At 37.5% G+C, this 10,648-nt stretch overlaps 1 protein-coding gene across 1 annotated transcript in view; it reads right to left on the bottom strand.

Moving 5' to 3' along the window:
* LYST (lysosomal trafficking regulator) overlaps positions 1–9,949 on the bottom strand; it is a gene marked incomplete at its 5' end in the record, with an annotated part of 66,810 nt that extends 56,861 nt beyond the window's left edge. Inside the window, 4 exons of the mRNA XM_080341600.1 lie at positions 93–1,125; positions 2,812–4,894; positions 7,330–7,420; positions 9,758–9,949. Of these exons, the coding sequence (XP_080197726.1) occupies positions 93–1,125; positions 2,812–4,894; positions 7,330–7,420; positions 9,758–9,949 (3,399 nt within the window). The remainder of the gene's footprint in view (positions 1–92; positions 1,126–2,811; positions 4,895–7,329; positions 7,421–9,757) is intronic.
* Positions 9,950–10,648: the final 699 nt, after the last annotated feature.

Below are 10,648 nucleotides of genomic sequence, written 5' to 3' on the forward strand. Positions count from 1 at the left end.
TTTTTCTATCTCTGCAAGTACTTTTGATCCAAGTACTGTTAAAATAATACTGTATGTAACACATAAGTAAGCAATGGGAAACCAGACAGTACCTGGTGAAACAACTCTCCTTCCATCTTCTGTTGCATGGTGCTCGCACTGTGCAGACAGATTGTCAGCAGAGCTTCTAGAAGTCTGATACCTTGAAGTGCCCACTCAGCCTCTTCTCTTCCGGAAGTTTTTATCACCTCAAGATTGGCACCTGAAGTAACTGACGTGTGTTCCCCACTCAAAGAGCTGTGACAGGAGACACATTCAGGCACCAGCTGTTCTGCACCAGCAAGACTGTCAGAACTCTCAAGCTCCAATTGTGTCACCTCTCTGCTTTTAGCCAGCTGAATAGAGTCATCCTTGTTGAGGAGCTCACCACGAGGACTCCCATGTGAACTTCTGCTGCTTTCATTCAATCCTCTCTCCCTCTTTTCTTGCTCTTTTTCCTTATTTTTTGCAAGTTTCTGAATTATCAGGATTAGTAACCTATAGCATGCTTCAAAGCCTCCAAGTCTATGAAACTGTCTCTGGAAAACTGAACTATACAAATAGATGCAACGACACATGGACCAAATATCTGCAGCCCTGTGAATATGTTCCACGGAGGGCAAAGTAAGGCTTTCCAGTGACAGATACGGTAATTTGTGGCCTAATGGCTCACTAGCTGTACTATCATATCCTGATGTATCTTCAGAGTCATTAGCTGAATCCAGATCACCATCTGCTTCTTTACTTACACATAAAAAAGCAACACAGAGGAATAGGTTTATTGTGTTGATGTGAATGTCTTGGCTCACAAACTTTTTCTTTTTTGGGTAAGCCTCTTTCAAGCCAGCATAAAACTTGCTCAGGCTTTGAGGAACTTCTGAAACAGCATGCTGGCTAAAAAGAGATGCAGGCAAGTCAGACATAGATTCTTTTTGTTCGCTGTTGAGGCCTTCCAGTTCTGGCATTGTTTGGTCTTTCTCCTGATCACCAAGGCAGATTATCAAAGTCTCTAACACTTTCAAAGAATGGCTTCTTAAAGTGTCTAAGTAATTTAACTCGATCATTTGATTCACTCCATTACAACTCAGAAACAATTCTCTAATTACCCTGCAAGAGAAAGCATAAGAGAGTTACCTTATAAGTCAACCACAAATTCATGTAGCTCAGATGACACAGCTTATCCAAAAAATAACCCTCTGTCCTACACACCTGAATAATAGCAGGGACTGATCATGTTTAGAGTAAGTGCTATAAATTACTCTAAACTGCAAAGAGGAGGACCTTGTTTGCAGTACTCCAGAATCCCAAGTAAACATCCTCTATTTGGCTGTAGAAAATTCAGGGATTTTGTAAAATAGGAAATATTCATTAACCTCTAAAATGTAGATCACATCAAAACTCAAAAGGTGTTTAACTTGATTTATGAAATTTGCTCTTCAGTGGTACTTCCTCCCTCTAATATTTTATTAGCAATTGGAGCTAGTAAATATCTTTGTTTCTCTCAGTCTGTGACTTCAACAGAAAGTAGAGATTCCTTCCCAAATAAACTCAAAGTTCTATGAAATTTTACTAGCTAAGTCTATTAGTTGCATGGATGGTATATTTCAGGTAGAATTCAGGAATATCTCCAAGCACAACATTTTGTGTAATTGTTACACCAGGATAGCCGGTGTTAAAACTGTTCTGTATATTTGTTTCCAAGTATATTTCTCCTTTCTTTCTGCTCCAAGTGTTACATTGAATTCATACAGAATCTGGGGTAAGGATATATAAGCTTCTTGGTGTACTATGTTTGCTTGTCAACATCCACCTTCTTTACCCTCCCATCTCCTTCCCACAGGGTCAGCTTTTAGTGTAACCAAGTTACTCCAGAATCAAATGAATCATGTACTTATTTGTGTATTTAAGCCAGTAGGAAATAGGCTAATGTCTTTTAAATCTAAACTTTATTTCTCTTGCCTCTCTGCCACTAAGTACACTTTCAAAAATTAATAGCTTTTGATGCAGTTTAAGTTAGGATAAAAGTTTAAAATGCATTAGACAATCCTTTACATAAACTGGAATACTAGTCTATTCTTTGTAATTGTCTCAGATAAGCCTACTAAATTAGTGTCATTTTGTCAGGACTCCAACAAGAGCTCAGAATCTTCCCTGGACAAAAGGACATATTCATATTCTGAGTAAGATTCCATAATTGTATTAAACAACTATTTCATCAATTTAACAATAAATAGGAAAGTTTCTGTTTCATGCCTTGGAAGAATGTTTTTGGGTTGTTGTTTAAAGCTATGCTTAAATGAACAGCATTTCATAAATTAGGAAACTTATTTCAGGACAAGTAAACCTGTCAAGCCTTATTTTTGAAAGGTGGTTTCTGTGAAGACCATTCCAGAAGGAAAAGTGAAACAGATCAGGAAACTAAGTAGTCTAATTCCCACAGAAAAGTGACATGTCAATCTGTTCAATGTTCCTGACTCACTTTAGTGTGAGGAACAAGGAGGCAAAGAGCATGTCACACAGGACAAAGATTTTTATTTGCTTCTTCACAATTTTTGGCTCAATGACCATAACTCATTGACAGAGAGCCCTCACTTCCTATGGTTTACAAATCTAGGATTAAATCTTACGTTATTCAAGCATTTCTCTTGTTGCCACTCCTGCAATATCCAAGTGCCACCTACAGTGCAAATAAAACTTATGTTCCTACTGGTAACAAATATATAATGCTCTGTACACTGTTAACATGTTTTCCTAATGGAAAATGACCAGAAATGAACAGAAAAATCAACCAACCTGGATTTAAGCAACACAGGGAGTGTCTGTAAATAAATCTGAAGTACTTCAGAAGGCAAACACTGGTTATGGTAGCTGACTGTATGTTTATCAGCTGTCGTTAGTCCGAGTTGTTGAGCATGGCAAGCTAGCTCAACCCCTCTCTGAAGCACAGGATTATAAATACAGTTATATAGTTTCCATTGGACCACTGCATTTCCCTTTTGAATTAAGTGGCAAATATGGCTTGCAATCTGCATGCCCCGTAGTTTGTCTTCTTCAAAAACAATGTCCTGATAAGCCTCCAATGCATCCCATCTCAACAACACATCTTCAGATCCACTGCTAGGCAGAATTCCTTGAACTCTGCAAGAGGAACTAGATGCAAGACCAGCATCACCACAGTTGCCCTGCAAGGCATCTTCAAGCTGAGCTAGTTGGTCACAGTCAACAGTACATATATTGCACGATGCTTGTATAATTTTTGGAGAAACTTCTGCTCCACCCAGCTGATCCAATATAAACTTGTTAAGGATATTCAGTATGTGCTGCTGAAAGTTTTTTAATATTGGTAACTTGGAAGCATGAAGTAATGGGATGATCACAGACTTTGGATCCATACAACAACATATTCCTACATTATGTACACCCGAGAGAAGTTGAACACAAGTGCTGCTCAAAGAAACTTGTTGCAACAAGTGCAAACACTGGTGTGCACAAACAGCAATGCAACAGCATCTGTCAGGATAATGAACTTCTCCATCAGAAGTTTCAAAGGGGTTTTTGGAAGCTTGGTTTTTAAAAGCAGATACAGAGAGCCCAGAGAGATCTCTGTGGTGATGCATGAAGTGAGAGTACTCACATCGTCTGTGCCGCTTTCTTGTACACATAGATTGATGGAGCTGCTCTGATTTCACTTTTTTGACAGTGCTGATTATTTTCATGATGCTGTTGATTAGGCCCTTCAGATGCTCTGAGGCTTTCCCAGTTACTCCCTCACTCTTCATACACAGCCATTCCATTTGAAGCACAGTTACTTCAAACAGCTTAAATCCCTGATGCTGTATGAACTCATGAACCAGATCTATAGCTTGGCTAAAGTAGAATGGATTTGAAGATGCACTTTGTAGGCAGCAGATCAAAATCTGCAAGATGCCTTCTATAACCTCAGGTAGGAGCAAGGCTCTGTGATGATACCTAGAAAATGAGATGTCATCCTGAACCGGCAGCTGCTGTAGTGTTCTCTTGTATCCTGGAGCAAAAGGATCAGGTTGCTTTTCCAAGCAAGTTCTGATTTTTAATGCTGCTTTAAGTAAGTCTGTTATATTTCTCCGCAAATTGTCAGGCATTGTTTCTGTGTTGCTAATATCTAAAGACATAAGATGCAGCACTGTTCGAAAAAGCATTCTTTGGATTAGAGCCACAGGTTCTTCTGTCCACCCTGCAGACACTACATTTTCTGTGCTACTACTTCCATTGCAACAGTCTCCAAATCCTGATAAGAACTCAGTCAATGTGGGCACCACACTAGCTGAGAGAGCAGAACTGTGATTCAAAGTAATATCAAATTTGCACACCTTCTCTAGGAGTGACAATAAGACATGGCATAAGTCAAAAGGAGAGTTATCCACATTCTTAGCAATTCCTGCATCTGGCTCATTCAAGACCTCTGGGTTTAGCTCATGCGCTAGAGCAATTTGGCTGGAATTCTCTAGATTAGAGGCGTCAGGATTAGAACTTGGAACCGCTTCCGCAGGCAGGCAATCACTTCTACCTGCAAGGTAGCTGTCCCTAACTGGATATGTTAAAAAAGGCTGCAGTAACTGGGAGCGTCTGTGTTTCGTTATGACAGTGGTCTTGTCATCAGAATTGCCTTCTGAATCTGAAGTGGACAGCTGAGATCTTCTCGCATCTCGCACGGAGTAACGATGGGTGGTTTTGCGCAGACGTCCACTTTTTCGAGATCGAGGATGTAGTTTTACAGAAGCCTGAAGAGATGAACGAGCGCTTCCATCCAAGCCTAGTTTTTCCTGAGTAGATTTCACGGAACTTGAATTATTCTCTTTGGTCAGGCATATGTCTACTGTAGAGGGTATATTAAAATCTGTTGAAACGGAAAGACAAAGGAACATTAAATGAACATTCAAGAATATTAGAATATCTACAGCATTTCCCCTAATTTTATAGTTTAATACTTCCAGCTTAAAAAAAAATAAATAATTTCTTAATAGGTCATGGTTTTGCATATACCTATGTCAGACATTTTCAGTATAAAAAAATGTCACCAACAACTCATGTTTAGGAACCATATGACTATTTTCAAAGCCTAAACAAACTAGTTCATTTTCTAATTAGGGTTAGACAAAAACATTTTAGAGAGTTTCCTAAAACATTTTTGTATGCACAGCTATTCCTTGCTCTTAAGAAAAGATGTTATCAACATAGATGAAAGGATTTTAAGGAAGAAAAGGGAAGAAAGCTTATTCTGAAAAATCTTTTGTCCAGTTACAGATAGGGTATAAAAGAACAATATAGCCACAAGTCTCTATGTTCAATGTACATTTGGGTAAGCTAGACATACTAATATAGTAGAAGTAAACTATTAATCAGCAGGATACCAACTCTCACATCTCCCCTATTACTTAGCTATGGAAGCAGTTTTAGGCAGTTACTCAAGCAATGTTTACTTTATATATGCCATTTGATATATTTGAAGTATCACTACAAGCATTGTCAAACAGCCCTATCCTACAAGTAAAGAAAAACTCTAAGGGGAAGAAAAAAAACCTGTCTTTTTCAACTTGGCTGCTATACAAACTGTGTGCCTAAATGCACAGCCCTCTTAGAATGCATGAAAAATAAATTCTTAGAGCACTACCAGTAATTAAATAGATATATATTTATATATATATTTCTCTACTTAGAAACAGTGCAGATTTTCAAATATTCAGAGTTCAGTCTTCTGCATTAATTGTTCCAAACACAAAAAGCAGAAATAAAAGGTATGGATTTTAGAATAGTCAGGGACAAGAGGGAAATGGAAAGGAATAATGTTTAAGGTGAGCAATAGCTACAATCATTTTTCAAACTGAAAGAAAAGACATTTCCATGTGCAAGTATGACTGTGCCTTGCTGTTTCATCAAGTCAGAGTTGCTATGTTTAAGGAAGAAGCATCAGCTCCTTTGTAGGCAAGAAGTTAACCAGCAGTACTTATCAAACAAAGAGTATTTCCTGCGCAGAAAGAAAAAAGCTGCCTGATAGAGCTGGATTAACATATACTCCATTTCAGACCAAGAAGGAAAAAGAGTTCTTAGTGCACAATGAATACATCACATTTATTGCATTAGTACTATGAGACAGTTGTAGAAGCAAAACCAGTACATTATGCAGAGTGCAAAACCAGAACATCTTAAAACCTATTTATACAACAGCATTTAAAACTAAAACTGGAAAAGTCACTCAGCTCTCATAAGATAACCGAAGTGTTTCTTTAATTGAATCATGCTTACAGGAACATGAAAGAAAGATGCAACTCAGCAAGCATGAGAGTAAAGTATATAAAACTTCTATAAAACTGGCACTTTAAACACTTCAAGCCTACAAACATCAACAAAAGCCTTCAATTTGCAAGAGTTTAAATTAGCAAAAAAACATTAGAAGAGCTTGAGGTGAGAATCCTTAAGAACTCCCTCAAAAAGACAGGTAACTTTATTTGTTTCATCCTCTCTTTTATCCTCTAATATGACAAAGAATGCATCAGAGAAATGCAGGAGTCCAAAACAAATAGGAAAAAAAAAAACAACACAAAAAACTGCTGTCATTTCCTGCTTCAGCTTTTGCAGTTTGTTTTGTATTGCCCCTTTCATTTCTTTAATTCACTTTCAGCTGACTCTTTGGCAGTTGAACCCTTGTGATTTGATTCCTGAAGTAGTACATCCGTTTGACATAGAACATCATACTTCCTAAGGAACGAAGCCTGGGTCTGTTCCTAATTATCCAGTATTATTCTATTTCCAGGGCCTGCCTCCCTGATAACATTGCAGTTCTTTCATACTCTGCTGTCCATTCTTTGGCTTTAAGCTATTTCTTCCATTTCAGAAGAAAAAGTCTGGTCAGCGGCAGAATAAGACAATTTAGTGCCAACATGTATCACCTTTTTTGTTTTTAAAAATAATCAGTATGTTTTCCCCTTCTACTCATCATGAAACTTCACATTAGCAAAAATATCAATACTCTTTCAAAACTCCTTCCCCTTAAGTCACCTGAAAAAAGTCTCACCAAGGTAAAACTCAACTACATAGTATCATGGGCACTGCCTTTGGCACTGACCAAGAGCCCTTCGCTGTACAATCTCTGTCTTCCTTGTGTGCTGACAGAACATTGATACTTGAGTTTAGGTTTCTGCATAACCCACACCTTCATTCCATATTAAGAGGATACATATTACAATGAACTCTCCAGTTGGGAGTCCTTGGCTCTGTAGTAGTATGCAAATCACTTCTTCTAGGTCCTGAATACTGTTAAGTGCTAAAACATACCTATTGCTTTTTCTTCTTGGACAGGGATTTTCCACACCAATGGCAGAAGTGACAGGAGAAGCGTCAGAAGTTCTTCCCGACATGTCAGCTCCTATATCAGAAACAAAATAGAAACAAAAGCTTTTGTACTTTCAAAAAAATAGATTAGATTTCTTTATTTTACAAAGCTATTTTATTCCCTATGCCTTTCTTCTGGTTTATGCACTAAAAAAGTGACTTAAGTCACTATAATCATTAACTAGAGCCAATCAGAAAGTATCCAAGATATTTATTACACTTCTGCAACTGCTCCTATAGAAAGCTCTCCTAATCCTTCTTGTTGAGGGAATTCCTCACACAACAAACACAACCAGAAAAGTAAAAAGCAAATAACTTGTTGATTTAAACAAAGCCAACATGAAGCCAAAGAAAGTTTGAAAGTGTAGTTATAAAAAAAAGTAACTTTGAAGAACTTGATGAGAAACTTTCTACTTTCTCCAAAATTATATTTATCAAGTAATGTTATTGACTCATAATAGAAAGGTGAAGTATTATGAGAAGAAAGAAGGTTACTCCTAATTAAAAATGACAAGCACACACAGAATAACCACTAAAAAACCCAACAGCTTACTCCTGCTGAGATTTTAAGTCTTCAACGCTACATTTCAACACAGAGAAGAGCAGAAGGCACAGAATTTCAACACAATTAGTTCACTTGGTGCTATGCAGCACCAGCAGAAACAGTTTTGGTCCTAAAGATCAAAGTTCTCCCTTTTTTAAACACAAAAAGTGACTTGTGTATTTTGGCAGTCATTGGGGGATATGCAGCTGAAGCAACATCCTTCTTCAAAAATTCGAAGTAGCCATGAAAATAAAATGTATGGAGATAAGCAACTTAAATAGTTATATATCTAGCTAATACATAAGGATTTTTATATGTAGTTAGAACTATACCTATAACAAATATAGTTAATATTTGTCTGATGAAATGTATCAATAATATTAGATTTTTTAAAGTTTCATTTTAATGGATAAATACAAACAGACCTGAAGTGTAATCTTATTAAAAGTCATTCTCCCAGTTATCTTCTACTAAAGGTATTTTCAGCAAGACAATTTAACTAGGAATGGGAGGGAGCAATACAGCATTCAAAGCACAATAAGACTTTGAAAAGCAAAATATCTTCAAATGTCAGTTATACCATTTCGGAATTTTACTTTCCTCATTATCCAAAATCTTCCTCCTTCCCTTTTTAACGCATTTCTTCAGGAAATAATTGCTGAATGGCTGATATTTCATGAAGAATGCCACAAGCTTTTTTCTCCTTCTACTTTAGAAGTGTTTTTTTATTGGCGGTAGGCACACAGAATCCCCCACTTTCTTTTTACATGAAAGCCAGTTGTTTTTGCAGTAGCTCTCATTCTGAAGTCTGTATTAACAGCAACTATACCAAATCCAGGTGACATCTAAAAAAACCGCACAGCTCTAGTATTGGTAAGGATTCTTAGTCATTATAGGCAATTGCTGTCTTGTGGGTTTGCTGTTTAGCCAGTGCACCTACTGGAATCCAGAACAAAGCCAGCAGACCTGACTGGAGCCTTAGTACAAGTCACTGCATGAAGGAAACACAAACCTCTAAGAAAAATTTGACCAGCATTAGTAGCTGACATCAACTAAGACAAGGGCTGAGTAAACTCAGCCAGGATTCACTTGGTTCATTATTTTTAAACACTGAGATCTGCACTTTCAAAGCACAAAGACTTAATGCAAATCTCATCCTACCCATTATTAATACTTAGTACTTATCCTATAGTGTTGAAAAAAAGGAGGAAGAAGAAAAGACACTTGCAGCTACCAGGGATGTGTGCTAGATTTTTTCTATTAAAAAAATAGCATAAACAGATCACCTCTTTAAAAATGCTTTCTGTTTTGAGCTGAAGTTACAAAATATTTGCTTTCTATTACAATCAGGAGTAACTTACTTAACAAAGGGCAAAAATACATCTCATGGCCCATAAGCAAAATAAAAAGGTGTACATTTTATTGCCTTAAACCAGGAGGACCTTCTCAAATGAAAAACTGTCAGTTTGTCCTGCAGGTCCAATAAACAGACTCATTTCCCCTGAAAATTCGAACCTCTTGCTTCCTGGTTCCACCCAGCTACTGCACTCCAGATTCACATATGCCTTAATTAGTCAAAAGTTTAGTAACCATCAGTATCAGCTGGCAAACAGGTACATGATTAGTTTTTTATTTTTTCTGCTCTTGCTGAAGACAGAATGCAACTGCAACATAACCTTTTGAACTTCTAGTCTTCGCAATTCACTCACACACTCTACCATAGAAAGGTAGGGAAACCAGCACCAAGAAAAACTTGAGCCAGACAAATCCCTTCAACATGGTTAAAGCTCAATACCAAAATTTTAACCAGGTAAGAGAAATTCTTACCTGATCAATAGTTGAGTTCAGTGTAGTAAGCAAAACAAATCCACGGCCTTGAACCAAATATTGTCCCAGTGCTGCCATGTGAGTTTCCTCCTCTTCATCTTCCTTGGCCTCTGCCCTCTGGACCACTGCATTGCACAGTCTGTTGACATCCGTCAAGAATTCCCGTGCCAGTGAGTTACTGGCACTGCTCATGTCTGAGCTGTAAGTAGAACATCCAGAAACTCAGCAGAAAATACACTCCCTGATGGAAAAAAAGGTTGGGAGAAGAGAGGAGCAGTTCTTCCATGCTCCCTGTCCCCTGCAACAGATGAAATGTCTGTAGGGCTGAAGAATCATTATGGCAACATAGGGTGGAGGGGAATAAGAAGGATGAGCTTAGAGGATTTCATTTATTTCAGTGAAACTTTAGCCAACAGCCCACAAAACCAAACAATCATTTTATAAGCCTGTGACACACAGAATTCTCTCCCACTGCATAAGTTAAAGTTAAGGACTTTGCTTCAGCTTTTCTTTCTAACCTAGATGTGAGCTGCAATCTTCATTTGCTTCTAAAATGTATTTGGCCAGAAGCTTAATGGGAAAACTGGTACCTCTTACACAGCATTGCACAGAAACACATTATTTAATAATTTATTTGAATACAATATATTCTACCATGTTATGTATTCCAACGGTATGCAGATTATTTCAAGAGGAAAAAAAATGAAAAAAAAAATCAAGTTAAAATAAATACGGGAGTTTCATAAGTACACTGCTTTATATTTACCAACCTTCACAGTGTTTTCCTTCAAGCGAGACTGAGTGGGTGGCAGTCACTACTGTACTGTACTTAATTCAAGATATAACCCTATTTACATGTTCAGGAGAAAATACTAGGAAGCATTGGTACTG

The sequence above is a fragment of the Nesoenas mayeri genome (assembly GCF_963082525.1).
Source record: "Nesoenas mayeri genome assembly, chromosome: 3".
Lineage (NCBI taxonomy): Eukaryota > Metazoa > Chordata > Aves > Columbiformes > Columbidae > Nesoenas > Nesoenas mayeri.